The sequence below is a fragment of the Bos javanicus genome, chromosome 29 (genome assembly GCF_032452875.1).
Source record: "Bos javanicus breed banteng chromosome 29, ARS-OSU_banteng_1.0, whole genome shotgun sequence".
Lineage (NCBI taxonomy): Eukaryota > Metazoa > Chordata > Mammalia > Artiodactyla > Bovidae > Bos > Bos javanicus.
The window spans coordinates 40651922-40669589 of NC_083896.1; the positions used below are offsets into that span (position 1 = coordinate 40651922).

At 61.0% G+C, this 17668-nt stretch overlaps 2 protein-coding genes across 11 annotated transcripts in view; both read left to right on the forward strand.

The window, feature by feature from the left end:
• The window catches only part of DAGLA (diacylglycerol lipase alpha), a 66464-nt gene extending 55707 nt beyond the window's left edge, over nucleotides 1-10757 (forward strand). For both annotated transcript variants that reach the window (XM_061406588.1, XM_061406589.1), the window contains exons 13-20: nucleotides 460-540; nucleotides 1565-1707; nucleotides 2266-2334; nucleotides 2678-2750; nucleotides 3937-4133; nucleotides 4843-4972; nucleotides 5498-5685; nucleotides 7293-10757. In XM_061406588.1, the coding sequence (XP_061262572.1) occupies nucleotides 460-540; nucleotides 1565-1707; nucleotides 2266-2334; nucleotides 2678-2750; nucleotides 3937-4133; nucleotides 4843-4972; nucleotides 5498-5685; nucleotides 7293-8247 (1836 nt within the window). In that variant the 3' untranslated portion in view covers nucleotides 8248-10757. The remainder of the gene's footprint in view (nucleotides 1-459; nucleotides 541-1564; nucleotides 1708-2265; nucleotides 2335-2677; nucleotides 2751-3936; nucleotides 4134-4842; nucleotides 4973-5497; nucleotides 5686-7292) is intronic.
• A 5922-nt stretch (nucleotides 10758-16679) lies between these two features.
• The window catches only part of MYRF (myelin regulatory factor), a 35235-nt gene continuing 34246 nt past the window's right edge, over nucleotides 16680-17668 (forward strand). For 8 of the 9 annotated variants that reach the window (XM_061406590.1, XM_061406593.1, XM_061406598.1 and 5 more), the window contains exon 1: nucleotides 16680-16850. In XM_061406590.1, coding sequence (XP_061262574.1) covers nucleotides 16805-16850 — 46 coding nt within the window. In that variant the 5' untranslated portion in view covers nucleotides 16680-16804. The remainder of the gene's footprint in view (nucleotides 16851-17668) is intronic. The other variant, XM_061406599.1, reaches the window with a different exon arrangement.

Below are 17668 nucleotides of genomic sequence, written 5' to 3' on the forward strand. Positions count from 1 at the left end.
CCCAGGTTTCTCCGCTCTGCTGCCAGCAGGCACGTCTGGCCCATGGTTGGGGCAGGGGCTCCTCCGGAGTCGCTCCTCTTACCAAGAGAGAGATGGTCAGAGCGTGTGGATCAGTCTGGAAGGTCCACTGCCCACCACCTGCCAGGACCCCCACAGCCCTGCGCAGCCCAGACCCTGTCCCACAAGAGAGAGCTCAAGGAGGCAACGGAGAGGGGATCTCACTGGTTCCTCTTAGACCCACAATCCCTCTGGGCCTCAGTTTTCTCATCTGTGAAATGGGAATGATGTGACCAAGTATCCACCAGCACCCCCAGCCCCCCGCCAGGTTGTCCTGAGGACCCAAGGGGGACACGGGCAGGACAGGGTTGCTGAGCTTCCCATCACTGGTCTCACTGGTCCCTGACGGGCCCCCGTGCCTCCCCATGATAGTGACACCCATCTCTGTTCCTCCTCACCCAGGGGATGGTCCTCTCGGCCGAGTATATCAAGAAGAAGCTGGAGCAGGAGATGGTCCTGTCCCAGGCCTTCGGGCGAGACCTGGTGAGGGGTTTTTCATGCCGCAAGCCCTCCCGCAAGGTGACAGGCTGGGGACAGAATGGGTGAATGATGGCACCCTCCCCACCCCACCGCTACAAGCTGGACTCGGATACTCTCCTTCCATCGCAGGCCCCCAGCCCTCTCCTCGCTGCTCAGTCCCTCCCACCCGCTCTGGCCCTTTCTTCTTTGGTACCAGCTCCTCTTGGACACCTCTGCTCGGCCCCACCCACATTATGGTGCCAGGCACCCGAGGCATAAAGGTGGCTCAGGTCCCGGGCTTCTGAGATGCTGAGCAGCAAGAACACAGAATGCGATTGCAGAGCAGATAGAAGGGGCACTGCTGTGGTTGGGTTGACCTGAGCCCAGCCCACTGCCCACCCCTCCCTGTGCAGGCAGGCGGCTCCCGAGGGGCTCCCAATTGTCCTTCCCAAAGCCAAGCCGTCCCTGGGCTCAGGAGACCTGGTGCAGCTGTTGGGGCCCGGGGATGGGAGCAGGTGACCACATGGCCATAATAGAGCATAATCACTCATACAAAGGTCTGTCCCGAGTGCAGGCTTCCCTGGTGGCTCAGCGGTAAAGGATCCACCTGCCAATGAACCCAGGTTCAATCCCTGGGTCAGGAAGATCCCCTGGAGAAGGAAATGGCTACCCACTCCAGTATTCTTGCCTAGGAAACCCCATGGATAGAGGAGCCTGGTGGGCTACAGTCCATGGGGTTGCAAAGAGTCAGACACAGCTTAACTGACTGAACGACAGCAACAATCCCATGTACAGACGCAATGTCTTGGAGGGAGTTAGCCTCTCCTAGAAAATCAGGAAGGGCTTCTCCTCTGTGCAAGGTTTTGAAGGATGAGTAGGAGTTTGTTAAATAGTCTAAGAAGTTGCTCCATGGGTGTCTAGCTTGGTTCTTCCTCTGCCCAACACAGCACAGACGTGATCCCAGCACTCTGAGAAGCGCCCTCTGCCTCCCTGGGGTGAGCTTGGCAGGCAGCAGGGCAGGGCTCTCAGGGCTGCTCTCCGCCCCCAGGGCCGCGGAACCAAACACTATGGCCTGATTGTGGTCGGCCACTCCCTGGGCGCGGGCACCGCCGCCATCCTCTCCTTCCTCCTGAGACCCCAGTACCCAACCCTCAAGTGCTTTGCCTACTCCCCCCCAGGGGGCCTGCTGAGGTAAGCGGTCCAGGGGGCACTTGGCTGGGGCTGGTGGGGCCAAGGGTGGGCGGTGGGGGGTGCTGGCTTGGGCCGGGGGCTACACTGGGCAGGCTGGTATCCGGTCATCAGGGAACCTGGGGATGGCCTGCAGCGTGGAAGCGGGCGCTCTGTCAAATGCCAGGCCCACCCTGGGATCCAGCCCCAGCAAAGCCTTGCTGACAGAGTAGGCGGGGCAGGGACCCCAGCCCTACTCCCCACGGGGGTCTTTTTTTTTTAATTTCTTTATTTGGCCGTGCCAGGTCTTAGCTGTGGCACTGGAGGTCTTTGCTCTTCCTTGCGGCCTGCGAGATCTTTTAGTTGCCGCATGTTGGATCTAGTTCCCTGACCAGGGATCGAACCCAGGCCCCCCTGCCTTGGGAGCGTGGAGCCCTAGCCACTGGACCACCAGGGAAGTCTCCCCCCAGAGGGTCTCAAGTCAAGAAACTGGCTCAGGAATGCTGGAGCAGACACCCCCCTACCCCGGGGAACACACCGCACCCCTCCCCTGCCTTAGCGCCCCCTTGGCTTCCCTTGCAGCGAGGACGCCATGGAGTACTCCAAGGAGTTTGTGACTGCTGTGGTTCTGGGCAAAGACCTTGTTCCCAGGCAAGTCAGTCCCTCTCTCCACCGGCCTGGTCTGGGCTGTCCTCCCCCTCAGGCCCTCACCCAGGTGGCCCGTCTTTCTCATTGAGATTCCCACCTCTTCGAGGGACCCCAGAACCCCCGCCACTCGTGTCCAGGGTGAGAGGACAAGGTGGGCCCGGCCTACTCTGCTCCCTTCCTGGGCCCACTTCCTGGCTGGGCCCTGCTGAGCTGCAGGCCCTCCTCCACCCGCCCCGTGACCCTGATGGAGAGGTCTCCTTGATCCTGGGGCTGCAGCTGCCCCTCACCCCCACCTCCCCATCCCTGGCCAGCCCTGGCTGATGTTCTGTCTTGCTCCCTCCCCCAGGATTGGCCTCTCCCAGCTGGAAGGCTTCCGCAGACAGCTCCTGGATGTCCTGCAGCGAAGCACCAAGCCCAAAGTGAGCTCGCTCCCCTCTCTCCTGCCTGGGCACCCAGGGCTCTAGTCTCCCCGACCTCCTCCTGGCCACCCCTTCTCAGCACAAAGCACAGGAGGCCCCCGCTGCGGGAGGCCAGACTGGGGTGTGATTGGTGTCTTGGGGACCTCAGGCTCATAGACTCTCAGCATCTCCACGCTGCCCTCAGCTGCCTCCAGCTGCCCCCTGCCTGTCCTTGTGCAGATGCGGAAACTGAGCCCCACAGTGGGCAAGGGGCTCGCTTTTGCTCACAAAGCCAGTTGTAACACAGTCAGGACTGGAGCTGAGGACTCCTGAGTCCTAGCCCCTGGGCCCAGAGCCACCTATACAGTCAGGCCAAAGCAGTCCCGAGGTTTAGTGGTCCTGTGTGACCGGAAGTCCTCCTCCAAAGCCCACCGCGATCCCCCAGGCTCAGGGAGGCTGGAGTTCACCCGCAGAGGGGACCTGGGGGCGGTGAGTTCTGCTTTTGCCTGCAGCTGAGAGGAGAGGGCCAGCCCTTCCTAACCCCCACTCAGGCCCGTATAGGGCAGGACACTAGGGGCTTCTCCTGTAGCAAGCTGGCATTCAATGTGCTAAGCCAAAGGTGGGCAGGCTGTGGGCAGGCTGTGGCCAGGCACCCCAAGGCAGGCAGGCAGGCCCTCACTCCACTCACCTTCTCAGCCCAGCCTTGGTGCCCAGGACCCTCTGGCAGGCAGGGCGCTGGGCCAGGTCCCAGGGGCTAGGGTGGGCAGGCAGCAGAGCCTTAGGAGGAGCCTGCTTCCAGGATGTGGAGCTGCCCCTCCCAGGCACTCGTCTGGCCCAGGAGGCAGTGTGGGGGACCCGACGCTGACCTGGCCGAGTGGGTGCAGCTGGCCTGAGCTTCAGGGTCTGTTCTGCCTCTGACTTACAGCTTAGAGCAAGTCCCCTTCCTTCGCTGGGCCTGTTTCCCGTCGCTCCACAAGGGGTTGACTGGTCTTGCAGCCCCAAAATTCAGCCATCCCATGCCAGCTGTCCCTGGCACCTTTTGGCCATCGTGGCCACCAAGCACTCTAGCCTCTGCCTCTTCAGTGGGCGCTGCCCTTCCCCTGCCCCCTCCCAGCTCCCCCGTCACCTGTAAACCCTCCTTCTGAGCACTTCCCCAGCTGGCCGGCGCTGCTCAGCCCTGACCCTGCCTCTCCCCTTGTCCCCACAGTGGCGAATCATTGTGGGGGCCACCAAATGCATCCCCAAGTCAGAGCTGCCCGAGGAGGTGGAGGTGACCACCCTGGCCAGCACGCGGCTCTGGACTCATCCCAGCGACCTGACCATCGCCCTGTCAGCCAGCACTCCCCTCTACCCCCCTGGCCGCATCATCCACGTGGTCCACAATCACCCAGCGGAGCAGTGCTGGTAGGTGCTGCCTGTGACCCAGGCCACTGGGAGGCGGCAGCGGCCGGGGCAGGGGGCAGGGGATGGGCCGACCTTCACTCGGTCACCCTCAGGGCAGGGGGCAAAGGCTGGGCAGTGATGGGCCAGGGCCCCCACCATGGGGCTGCCCCAGCCTTGGGCCCTGGACATGGAATGACCGGCCAGCCCATGCCCACAGCATCAGCTCTTCCCTGGTGTTCCCCCAGGACAGCTCTCCCCACTTGCATCCATTTAAAAGCAAATGCCCTGGCTGGCACACACCTCAGCTGTCAGTTGGCGTCACTGCTGGGATCAGCTGGCAGTCAGCTGGTGGGGGCAGGAGAGAGAAGAGGAAGGGGGGCATCAGAGAGACTTCTCCCACCTCGCTCCCCCCACTCCACTCTCTCAGAGGGCTGGGCTGTGAGCTGGGACCCTGCCCCAGGGGTGGAGCAGGAATGGCTGAGACCACAACTGATCAAAGACTCTGTGAGGGTCAGGACTGAAGCCCCAGGTCAGCCTCTCTGGCTCCGTTTGGCAAAGACGTTCCTGGCGCGGGTGGGGAGCGAGGAGCCCAGGGACACAGCCCGGCTGGCCCAGCCAGGCAAGGGGTCTCCAAATCCACCCAGGGCCGAGAGCAGGGCCAGGGGCCTGGGGGCCAAGGCCAGGCTGCCCCCCGCGCCCCCTGCTTCCCTCTGGCCCCTGTACCCCTCAGCTGCTGCGAGCAGGAGGAGCCCACGTACTTCGCCATCTGGGGCGACAACAAGGCCTTCAACGAGGTGATCATCTCGCCGGCCATGCTGCACGAGCACCTCCCCTACGTGGTCATGGAGGGACTCAACAAGGTGAGCTGCGGCCCACCCCCACCCCACGCTGGCCGGGTCGGTCCCCACATCACACACAAGGGGGCGACAACACTCAGAAGCGTGCACTCCCTGGACACCCAATGGGCCAGGGAGCCCCTTCGTGTCCTGGCCCGCACACCCGGCTGTCTACACCACCCTGTGGTCCTGGGGTGGGAGGGTCTAGAAGATTCGTGAGGACCTGTCCCTGAAGCAGGCTGGGCTCAGAAACCCCGAAGCCACCTGGCGCTGGGTGGGTACACAGCCAAGCAGGGGCTGCCTTGGCCATCTCCCGGCCATGGAACGGCCGACCACAGGGATGCTCCAATCTGGCCCATTTGTGGGGTGAAGCTACATCATAGGGCCCGTCCCTGGCCTTCCTGGAGGAGCGGGGAACTGGTAGGAAGGAGAGTGGGCCCAGCTGACCCCATGAAGGTCTGTTGGGCCTGAGAGGCCTGGCCTGCCACCCTGCGTCCACACGTGATTGTCACCCCTCAGCCACTGCCTGCTTCTCCGTCCCATCCCCAGGTGCTGGAGAACTACAACAAGGGGAAGACTGCCCTGCTGTCCGCTGCAAAGGTCATGGTGAGCCCCACAGAGGTGGACCTAACCCCCGAGCTCATCTTCCAGCAGCAGCCGCTGCCCACGGGGCCACCCGTGCCTGCTGGCCTGGCCCTGGAGCTGCCCGCTGCAGACCACCGAAACAGCAGCATCAGGTCAGTGCTGTCCCCCACCCCAGAGAGTGCGTGCAGGGGCCCCAAGTGTGCCTTCAGAGCGTGAATGCTTGTGGACCTTTGTATACACACCCTGGGCCCTTGTATGTTCACACAGCTCTGTCCGTGTGCATAGGAAGGATTGCCCCCTGTTTGGGGTCGCTCCTGCTCTGCCCCCTACTGCCCCTCAGCCTGCCACCACTGAAGCCCACATGAGCCAGTGGGTGTCTAGGGATGCATTCACCCCTGGTCACAAACACAGATTCACTCATTGGCCATTTAGACCCAAACAGGTGGACACCCGTGCACTTACACAGAAACACACACATTTGTTGTTCAGTCACTCAGTCGTGTCCGACTCTTTGTGACTCCCTGGACTGGAGCATGCCAGACTTCCCTGTCCTTTCCCACCTCCTGGAGTTTGCTCAAACTCATGTCCACTGAGTCAGTGATGCCATCCCACCATCTCATCTTCTGTCATCCCCTTCTCCTCCTGCCTTCGATCTTTCCCAGCATCAGGGTCTTTTTCAGTGAGTCTGCTCTTTGCATCATGTATTAAAACTTACATTTGTATATACTTATGTTCACAGATAGTAGCTCTGAGTGTACAAAGCTGCATACAGACAGACTTACATACAGGACACATCAAGACAGCCAACACACTTCTATGTACACAGGGCTACACTTGCACAGGCAGCCATGCATGTAAATGAGGGATGCACTATGCCCAGACCCAGCCACTCAGATACCTGGACCGGCTGATATGCAACTGCCTGGTATGCATGCTGCACACAGAAACAGAGGTGTGCACACACACACCCCCGCTTTCATGCACACTCTTTGGGGGCTCTGAGGCAGTAGCTCTTGAGGCGGGTGGGGCTCCTCCTTCCTCTCTGGGACCCTTCCTTCCCAGGTCCTGGGTCCAGGTGACAAATCTGGCTCCAAGGCTGTTGAGAAGGGTGCTGGCGGCTTCCCAGCCCTTAGTGGGCACACCTGGACCTCTCTCCCTGCTGCTGACCAGATGGGGGAGCCAGTGTCTGTGCAGCCACAGTAGCCGCTGCCTCCCCATCGCTGGTCCTTCAGTCACTCCCTGCAGGCCGGTGTGCGGAGCCCGGGGCTCCAGGGCCCCATCCAGCAAAGGGCTACACCCCCTGGGAGAGGTAGGATGGACCCCAGGGTGAGGAAGGAAGTGACAGCAGCTCGGAAGGGACCCCCTCTGGGTGCTGGCTCGGAGGGCGCTGGACCCGGTGGATGCGGCTCTCAGCTGTGCTGCCTCCCTCCCTGCCTTCCCTCCTTCCTTCCCTCTCCTTCACCTCTGCCTCCAGGGCCCCGGGGCAGCCAGTCTCTCTGGGCCTCAGTCTCCTGGTCGGCACAATGAGACCGGTACCAGTGCCCCTCCACCACCACCGCTGCCCTGCTCGGCCCTGCATCCAACCTCCTGCCTTCTATCTTGGGGTCTCCTGAGCTGGTTTTAAAAATGAGGGTTCCCTGTCCCCAGACCGTTCAACTACCTTCCCCTCCTCCCCTCCCCAAGTTCCCTCCAGCCAGAGGAGCTGGGGGTGGGTCTCCCCGCCCCTCTGAGTCTCACCCTCCCCTGCACCCCCCTGCAGGAGCAAGTCCCAATCTGAGATGAGCCTGGAGGGCTTCTCCGAGGGGCGGCTGCTCTCCCCAGTGGCCGCGGCCTCAGCTGCCCGCCAGGACCCGGTAGAGCTGCTGCTGCTGTCTACCCAGGAGCGGCTGGCAGCTGAGCTGCAGGCGCGGCGGGCGCCGCTGGCCACCATGGAGAGTCTGTCGGACACGGAGTCTCTGTACAGCTTCGACTCGCGCCGTTCCTCCGGCTTCCGCAGCATCCGCGGCTCGCCTAGCCTCCACGCCGTGCTGGAGCGCGACGAGGGCCACCTCTTCTACATCGACCCGGCCATCCCCGAGGAGAACCCATCCCTGAGTTCGCGCACCGAGCTGCTGGCAGCCGACAGCCTGTCCAAGCACTCGCAGGACACGCAGCCCCTGGAGGCCGCCCTGGGCAGTGGGGGCGTCACCCCCGAGCGGCCCCCCAGCGCGGCGGCCAATGAGGAGCCGGAGGAAGGGGGCGGAGGGGCAGCCCCCCGCAGCGGAGAGCTGGCGCTGCAGGAGGGGCGCCTGGGGGACTCACCCAGCCCGCAGGTGCTGGAGTTCGCCGAGTTCATCGACAGCCTCTTCAACTTGGACAGCAAGAGCAGTTCCTTCCAGGACCTCTACTGCATGGTGGTGCCGGAGAGCCCCACCAGCGACTACGCGGAGGGCCCCAAGTCCCCCAGCCAGCAGGAGATCCTGCTCCGAGCCCAGTTCGAGCCCAATCTGGTGCCCAAGCCCCCACGGCTCTTCGCTGGCTCAGCCGACCCCTCCTCGGGCATCTCGCTGTCACCCTCCTTCCCACTCAGCTCCTCGGGCGAGCTCATGGACCTGACTCCCACGGGCCTCAGCAGCCAGGAGTGCCTGGCAGTGGACAAGGTCCGGACTTCTACCCCGGCTGGCCGTGGGGCCAGCCCCACCAAGCAGGACGACCTGGTCATCTCGGCACGCTAGCAGCACCCAGGAGTGGCTACCGACCGTGGCCCGGGCAGAGCAGGTGGCTCCTTCGGGCTCCTGGTGGCTGCCTCTCGGGCCGGGCAGCTTTGGGGAGAGGCCCCTCCCAGGCCAGTGTCGCCTCAGGCGTTGAGCACTGCTGCTGAGCTGGGGGGTCCGCCTCCCTACCTCAGCTTAGGACCCCCCCAGAGCCAAGGCAGCTGGGATCTGGGCCCTCCAGATAGGGAATGACAGGGAGGGCCGTGGAGCAGGGAGGAGGCTGCAGGGACAGCCTGCCAAAGCGGGGGCCAGGGCCGCACTCTGCCCTCCCAGCCTGACTGCCCTCCAACAGGGGCATCCTGGCACCCCCTATTCTGGGACAGGCCATGAGTATGCTGACTCCCCATCACTGCCCTCTGGCTGCTCTCCCAGGGCCGAGATGGAGAGCGGCCCCCTCCCCACATATTCTCATCTGTGGTCCAGGCTGGCATCTGCCCTGGCCACCCTGAGATCTGGTGCCTGCTGGCCAGCCCCATGGGGGTAAACCACCCCCCACAAGGTGGCCCGCAGTGCCGTGTATGTTTACAGAAGCTGCTGGGCTGGGCTCAGGATGTGTCCTGGGCTTACAAGCCCCCCTCGCCCTTGCAATCACGTGTTCAGCTGCCCCTTTTTAAGCAGGCAGGGGCCAGCCTCCACAGGGCCTAAGGCAGCCATGGGGCCTGGAGGTGGCCCATCCATCTCTGCTTGATGTCCCTCATGGTGATCCCTCTGTTGATGGGTCCCGGGTACCCAGGCCTGCCTGCCCCGCCAGCCCGTTCCTTCCTGGTCTGCCTTCTACCCCCAGGATCCTGGCCACTCAAAGGGTGGAGGGCACAGGTATGACAAGCCCTGGCTGCAGAGCCAGTGCCCTGGGCAGAAGGAAGGCCCCACCAACCCCCCACCCCTTTTAATCACCTCCCCCAGGCCTCGGCACCCCAGGCCCTGGGATCTGAAACCAAACAAGCCTCCGCTCCCCGCAGCTCCCACTCCTTGCCCCTCGCCCTGGGCTCTCTTCTGGGAGCTGGGCTCTCTCCTCTCCCACCTGCCATGTCCTGTTGTCAGGAAGTGGGGCCAAGAGTAGGGTATTGTGGGACCTGGCTAGAGACCTGGGAGGGCCAGGGGCTTAGCCTGAGGCCTGCACAGCCTCCACTGGAGGGGCTCCTTCCCTGCTAGGTTGGGGAAGCATGGGGGATGGGGTGGAGACCCTGCCTATCCCTGGAGGCCCAGCAGGGGGGTGGTGCATGCTGGGGTGGGGGCGTGTGTGTGCATGTGCATGAGTGTGCGCCGTCCCTGAGGACAGGGTCAGGGGTGGCTGGGGCGCCCTCCCCACCCTCCCCGCCCTGCCTGCTGCCCCCCACCCTGGCCTGCCGAAACAACAGGCAGCGAACACGAGAGGCGCCATGCAGCAGGGGCCACGGGACGAGCTTAGCTTCTGACACATCATCCCTCTCGTCTCGCCGGCCACTCCAACCCCTGGTTTGGAAGACAGGCATGTGCCGAGGTGTTGACCGCCTGCTTGTGCCTTCATCTCCTCGGAGGCATGGTCCCCCCTACTCTGGGCCCACCCACGGCCTCCCTGGGTCGCCTAGGGCTTCCCTCACCAAGACCCCCATCTCACGATCACTGGTATCTGGGACCCCTGCCCACCCTGCCACGTGGGGACAGAGACCTGGGAGCTGGGCCTCCCTTACCCTCTGTGACTCCCACCCTCATCAGTCTCCTTCACCCACCATCAATCTCCTGCCCCTGCTGACTGCCCCCCCCACCCTCACCCTGCACAGAAGCAAGATGGAATCAGTGGCTCTTAGAGTTTAAAAAAAAAAAAAAAGACAAATCATAAATCAGAGTAAAGTTCCAACTAGCACCCTAGCCAATAGCAGGGGGGCTTGGCATCTGGCCTTTTAATTCCTCCTCCACCAGGGTGGGCCTGGGACTTCTGAGGGGGCGTGGTGCCCACCCATGCCCAGGACTGAGCCATCAGGGACAGGCTCCCCACCCCCAAGGCTGCAGCCGCACAGGGTTGCAGGCTTGGGGCTGGGGCAGGCTCGGACTCAGCCCTGGACGCCCCCGGGTCAGCCCACCCCTCCCCACCTCGCCCCTGGAGGATGGGCCTGCTGCGTGTGTCTCCCTTCCTCCACGCACCACACTCGGGGGGGTCTGAGCCACCCCCCTCAGCCCAGCTCGGCTCAGACCGACCCCCACTCTGTCCCCCAGACCCGCAGCACAAGGTCTCCTGGACGGCACCGGCCCGTCCTCCCAGGGGCCTGGGCGACCTCCATATGCAATCATAGTGAGAGCTGGGCCCCACAGACACTCATGCACTGTTCGTGCCATCCTCCCATGACTTTTTTTGTACCTAATGTATGAAAGATCCAAACTAATATTGCTGTAAAAAAGAGACAAATTAATATAGCTTATTCTATAAATATATCTGTATATAAAGGTTTCTGTATATTGTATAGAGCTGTGTATAAACTGGATGTAGAAGCACACTGGCTGCCTGGAGTGACCTCTCTTCCCCGCAGGTTGGGTGGGGGTGGATCTCAGTGGCAGAGTGGCAGGAGAGGACCCGCCAACCGAGGTCAGCTGTCACCACTGTCAGTGCCCTGGTCCAGGACCACCCTTGGACTTGCAGTGAGAGACCAGAAAACCCTTGAAGCCCTGTTTGAATGGGGGCAGCTCCTTGTTGGGCCCTGCCTGTGTCAGACATGTGCCAGGGGATCTGTCTGACCTCATTAGGGCCCTTTCTTTCCCCTGAGGAGTCTGGGACCCAGAGAGGGTAAGGAAACGGCCCAAGACCAGAGAGGATGGGGAACCAGGCAGGTCTGACAATGCCTGCCCTTCCCCCGACCCTGACTGCTGGAAGCCAAGGGTAGGAGGTGGCTGGTTGGTGAGAGCACTGAAACTCCTGATCGGGGTAGCACTGGAATGCAGGGCCACTGGAAGTCTTTGCTGAGGGCTTCCCTGTGAAAGTGTCTAGTCGCTCAGTCATGTCTGACTCTGTGATGCCATGGACTGTAGCCTGCCAGGCTCCCCTGTCCATGGGATTCTCCAAGCAAGTGGGTAGCCATTCCCTTCTCCAGAGGATCTTCCTGACCCAGGGATCAAACCCAGGTCTCCCACATTGCAGGCAAGTTCTTTACTGTCTGAGCCACCAGGGAAGCCTGTCTTGGCAGCACTCAGACCGGAACTCGGGGTCTACCATCATGGAGACCTCCTAGCCCACCGTCCCTAGGGAGGGTGCAAAAGACCTGGTCAGGCCCAGGGACCCCCTTCCAGCCTGGCCCAGGCCAGTGAGGCCTGAGGAGCGGCTGCAAGGCCAGGGTGGGCAGGCGGCCAGGCCTCCTGCAAGCCCGGTGCCCAGGTCTGCCTCCTCCACACAGCAGATGGCGCTGTTTCTCCAGCCAGTCCGAGGGGACCTGCACCAGTGCCGCCCAAACGCTGACCCAGCCAAGGTCTGACCAGACCTGGACCTTCCCCTCCCGACACTGCCCACCCTCCCAGCTCTGAGTGCAGACTGAGGTGTTGGGGAGGGTGACAGAGTGGTTCTGTCTTTCCCCAGGCCTCTTTGAACAGAGGAAACTGAGGCTACATAAAGGTGGAAACCTTCTCGAGGGCACTCAGGCCCAGGGGCAGATCTAGGACTAAAATCCAGGCCTTCCCAGCCCTGGATGTGGCCTCCACACTCGCCTAATAGTTTTCAGAGGTTCTTCACACCTTGTGGTCTCATTTGGTTTGCAAATTATTCTATCAGGGGAGCAGAAGCAAAAGCTGAGGATCAGAGAGGTTCTGTGACTTGCCTGAGGTCACACAGCCAGAGTGTGGAACGGGGAGAGGCTCTCTTGAGGAGTGATGGGGGAGGGACTGGAGCAGCGCCTTGCCTCCCAGACCCCACTCGGCCACCCGGATGGCCTGTCCCATCTCAGCTGGGAGGGAAGCGGGAGAGAGGTGACCCTGCTTGCTCGCGAGGGACCCCTCGCTTGCTGACTCCCTGGGTTCATGCTCACCACCCTTTGGGCCCTCCTCTCTTCCTCTGCAAAGTGGGCAGGTGCCAAGGGCTGTGTGAGTCCACAGGAGGCCCGGAGTCCTGCAGGCTGCAGTAGGGAGGGTTCTGTCCACAGCGCTCCACCCTTCTCTGGGCCAGCCTCCAGCCCGTTACTCATTAACCCTCATGTCCCTGCCTCCCTTTCCCCAGGGTTGCCTGCTGAGTGGCTGCCTCTTTCTGACCCAACCACCCTCTCAAGGGCCAACGCTGGGCTCTGGGAACTGACCTGGAGTCAGAGAAAGCCACATTTATCAATCACCTCCCTGGTATTTTACCTACCCCATGAGGTGGGAATAATGGGTTGACTCAGCGATGAAGGTACAGAGGACAGGCCTTGTAGAATGGCTGAGCCAGCCCCAGGGACAGCTATGTCTGCCGGGCCAGCACAGAAATCTCGGTCCCTCACTCATGTGGCGTGGTGAGGAGAGGGTACTGGCAGGGACTCCTCTCCACGGATGGGTTCCCTCAAAGTCCTGCTTACGCAAGGTTCTATGGGGCTCCCTCACCAGCCTCAACCTCCTTCATTATGGAGTTGGAGGGTGGCAGCCTTGACTCTTCACTGAGCCCTGGAGTCAGAGACCTTTCAGCCACCCTACTCCCCCAGCGCAGAGACGAAGATCCCAGGGGACCACTGCTCCCTCTCTCAGTGGTTTAGTGGGGTCAGGGGAGACAGCAGGGCGAGAACCCCCTGAGCGAGGCCAGCTCCCATGAGATGAACAGGAAGCCCCATCCCACTGCATGCATCTTCAAGGCCGAGACCCAACAGCCCAGCCTGAGGACTTGGGTGCTGGGGACAAAATATGCATAGCTCCACCCACCCACTGCTAGGGCAAGGCATCCTTCACCGATGGGGACCGCCTTCTAACGGTAGACTTTTTGGGCACCACGTGGGATGTGGCAGGAAGACCTGCGGACGGAGGAGGCTTGTAAAGAAGCTGATTTTCCAGGCGGTCCTGGGCAACTCCTAAAATAAATTCATTTTAAAAAATCACTCGGCGTAGGCGGGTGTCTACTTTGTCCGCGGGGCGGGCCTGACCCGGGTGGGGGAGGGGGCAGAGCAGAGAATAACAATTGTCTTAAGGGAGGCTGCAGAGGGGGAAAAACCTCTGGGGTGTATCAGCTGGAAAAGAATAGGCGTCTCAGTGTGGCCCTCTCCCTCCCTCAGTCGGGCCCCTGCGGGGGGAGCGCTGATCAGCACACACAGCTGGGGCCTCCAGCAAAATCCATTTCTATATATCTAAGAGCAACAGCTCCGAGAGCGGCCCCCGGGGGACAAAACCTCATTGTGAGGCGCCTGCCGGCCTGGGCACCCCCTCCCCCAGCCCCAGAACTGTCGTGGCATTGACCCTCCTCGGCGGGCCACCACGGGCCTGCTGACTGGGCCACATCTGGGGCTCAGGCCCCGGCTGTCCCCCCACCCCCACCAAGGCTGGCCGCTGGGGAAGAGGAGGAGGGTGGCTTGTGTGAGAACCGCTTTGCAGGCTCTCACTGCCACCTCCACCCGGTAGCCCAGCTTGCCCCCCACCCCGCACTGTCCTCTGAGGGGCCACCGGTGGGCTGCCTAGACGGGCATCTTGATCTGCCAGTGAGTCCTCCCACCACCCTCTCCTTGGCCTCTGTTTCAGTTTTGTCATCTGTCAATCAATGCGGAGGAAACAAAGCCTGAATAGTCACTGCAAGGACTGATGCTGAGGCTGAAGCTCCAATACAGTGGCCACCCAATGCAACGAACTGACTTCCTGGAAAAGCCCCGGATGTTGGGAAAGATAGAAGGCAGGAGGAGAAGTGGGTGACAGGGGTGAGATGGTTGGATGGTGTCATCGACTCAATGGACATGAGTTTGAGCAAGCTCTGGAAAAGTGAAAGACAGGGAAGCCTGGCGTGCTGCAGTCCATGGGGTCCTAGAGAGTAGAACACGACCTAGTGACTGAACAACAAGAAGAGTGGGGTAGATTTTGTTTCCAGCCCCCGTGCTGTGTCTGAGGACCCAGGGAGGCTGTGAGCGGAGCCACTCTGTAGTAAGATGATTCTCTGGGTCCGGGATTCCAGAATTCCCTGCTTCCGAGGTTTCAGAGTTCTAAGATCCTGCAGTTTGAAGACGCCACCCTAGTCATTCATTCATCACATCTATTAATATTTTGAGCACCTACTGTGTGTCAAGTAGCATTCTTGGTGCTGAAGTTAGAGCACTGACCAAGCCAGAAAAAAACCCTTACCCTCATAGAGCTTTCATTCTTGAGCAAGGAGAAGAATCATAACAAAGAGTAGATACAAATCTTTTTCGTGGTGAGAAAGAAAGGCTAGGTAGGGGGAACTGGGCTACCTAGGTGGTCCTAGTGGTAAAGAACCCGCCTGCCAATGCAGGGGACTTTAAGAGATGCGGATTCGATCCCTGGCTTGGGAAGATCCCCCGAAAGGGGGCATGGCAACCCACTCCAGTATTCTTGCCTGGAGAATCCCATGGACAGAGGAGCCTGTGGGCTACAGTCCATGGAGTTGCAAAGAGCTGGACACAATTGAGCAACTTAGCACTCGAGCACACAGGGGGAATTGCTTTCAATAGGATGGCCAGTGAGGTGATGAGTGAGCTGAGACTGACTACTCCCAAGGAACCAGCTCAGGGGAACCAATGTTGCAGACAGATGAAACAGCATGTGCCAAGGCCCTGTGGCAGGTGTGAGTCTGGCATGTTTGAGTGATGGCAAAGAGGACTTGTGGTGGCTGTGACTTAGCAATGGAGAGCAAAGTAGGAGATGAGGTCAGTGTTATAGGCAGGAGGAGCAGGTCATACTCGGCCTTGGAAACCAGGGCGGGAGTTTAGATGTTGTTTTTGTTTTTTAAATTTTTATCGGAGTGTGATTTACAATGTTGTGTTGGTTTCTGCTGTATAGCAAAGTGAATCAGTAATACTTATGTGTGTGTGCTAAGTCGTTTTAGTCATGTCTGACTCTTTGTGACCCTATGGACCGTAGCCCACCAGGATCCTCTGTCCATGGGATTCTCCAGGCAAGAATACCGGAGTGGGTTGCCATTTCCTCTTCCAGGGGATCTTCCCGACCCAGGGACCGAACCCATGTCTCTTAAGTCTCCTGCGTTGACAGGCGGGTTCTTTATCACTAGCACCAACAAGGAAGCCTATCAGTTATACACACACATATATAATGCCATTTGCAGCAGCATGGATGGGCCTAGATATTGTTTTGAGTGCAAAGGGAAACCCTAGGTTTTAGGAAAGAAGTGACATGGTCTGATTTACGTTTTAAAAAGAGTGATTTGGGTGACTACCCTGGCGGTCCAGTGTGTTTAAGACTGTGTTTTCCAGAGCAGGGGTACAGGGGTTGGGGGGGTTCCATCCCTAGCTGGGGAACTAAGATCCCACATGCTGTGTGGCATGGCCAAAGAATAAATAAATAAACAATAAAAATAGAGAAGTAAAAAGAGTCATCGGGAGGGTTATAGAGGAGATCAATGGGGAGAGAGGCTGTGCTGTTTGGCAGGAAAGAAATGAGAGGTGCTCGCAGAGATGGAGACAGAGAGAAGGCTGGTGGATTCACTCGGGACCCTCCTGGGTGACGGAAGGGGCAGTTTCCCCGGTCAGCCAGGACCTGGCTCTGATGTTGCCTTTGACCCTAATCCCTTTGAAACCGTTAGACCTGGACCGTTCAATACCACAGCTACACATAGCTATTTAAATTTGAACTAATTAAAATTAACTAAAAATTGAGAAGTCAGATTCCCAGTCTCAACAGCCACTTTTCAAGTGCTCGGCGGCCAGATGCGGCTGGCAGCGACCCTGATGGAAGACAGAGAGGGATTCCACCATCACTGCAAGGTTGTACAGGACAGACTTCCTCAGACGGTACCGAACTTCACTGAGCCTCACTGTTCGCATCTGTAAAATCACATAGTAGTCTCTCTTTGGTAGGGTACCTGAGAGGACGAACTCAGAGATAATCCCCGTAGAGCACTCAGGGTGGGCCTGGCCCCTAACGAATATTTGAGAAATGCAAGTTATTATTGCTGAGATGGGCAGTGGGTCAACAGAGGAAACTGGGGCTATCCCTGAGGTTTGGTTCTGAACATCTAAGATTGAGAAGCCCGCTGTCTGCTCTTACCCCAGGAGCAGGCGAGGACTGCGGGGGTCCTGGCCTCCCGCAGCACAGGGGTCTGGCGGCGCAGTGACCCCCCTCCCCCCCACCAACTCGATTAGGAGCCCCCCCGCGCCGAGCGCCCCCTGGAGGAGCCGCGCGCATCCTGCCCGGCGCGGGGCTGCGGCGGGCCGGCAGGGGCGCGGCGCGCGGCCGGCGGGCGGGGCGCGTGCGGGGCGGGCAGGGGCCGGGCCAGGGCCGCGCTGGGGGCGAACGCGGCGGCGGGCCGGGCGGGACCGCAGCGGGAGCCGAGCCGGGACTGTCGCGCTGGCCGCGCCGGCGATGCCGCGCCCCCGGGCCGGGCTGTAGCGGGGCCGGGGCGGAGTGCGCGGCGGGCAGGCCGGACATGGAGGTGGTGGACGAGACGGAGGCGCTGCAGCGCTTCTTCGAAGGTGAGGGACCGCGCGGGGCCGGCGGGGACGACGACCCTCTCGCGCTGGGAGCCCCCAACCCGGTCTGCCTGGGGACTGGGACCTCTGACTGTGCTTTCGCCAGGCCGGGACCCCGCCAGAATGCCTGCTCCGGGCGGGGGCCCTCCTCCGTCTCCTGCAGGTTAATACCCACCTCTGCTGAACTTGGGCTCCCCCTCCCTGTTACACCCCCCCCCCCCCACACACACACACAACTTCCTTGGAGCTGCGTCCCGTCCCTACTCAGCCTTCCTTCACGCCTTCCAGGATCCGCAGTCCCCTCTAAATTCTGACACTTCCCGACCCCGGGGACCGTCTCTGTGCTTCGCTGGAACCCCCCTCTAGGCTGGAGTCCCCAGCACGCCTTCTGGGGGGTCTTCCATGCCTCTTAGGCTGGCACCCCAGCGTGCCTCCCAGGGACTGGGACCCCCACCTAACGACCCAGACGCCCTGCCTTTGCTTTCAGGTTGGCATCCTGCTCCCGCTCCCCCTAGCCTGACTCCTAGGACCTGGGACCTGCCCCACGGTGCTTCCCGGAGCCTAGGACCCCCCCATCAAGATGGGGAGACCCCCTTCAGGACCGTCACCCACCTTCTCCAAGGCCGCCCCCTCCCCCACAGCTGAACTTCCCCAGGAAGCAGCTACCCCTCCCTTACCAGGGACTGGGGTACCCCTCTCCGGCATTCCTCTGTGGGCGGGATTCTCCCCCACCCCACCTCCAATGCTCTCCTTGGGCTGGAACCTTCTTGAAGTTGGCATCACCCCCCCTTCCCACCGCCCCCACCACATTAGCCACCTCC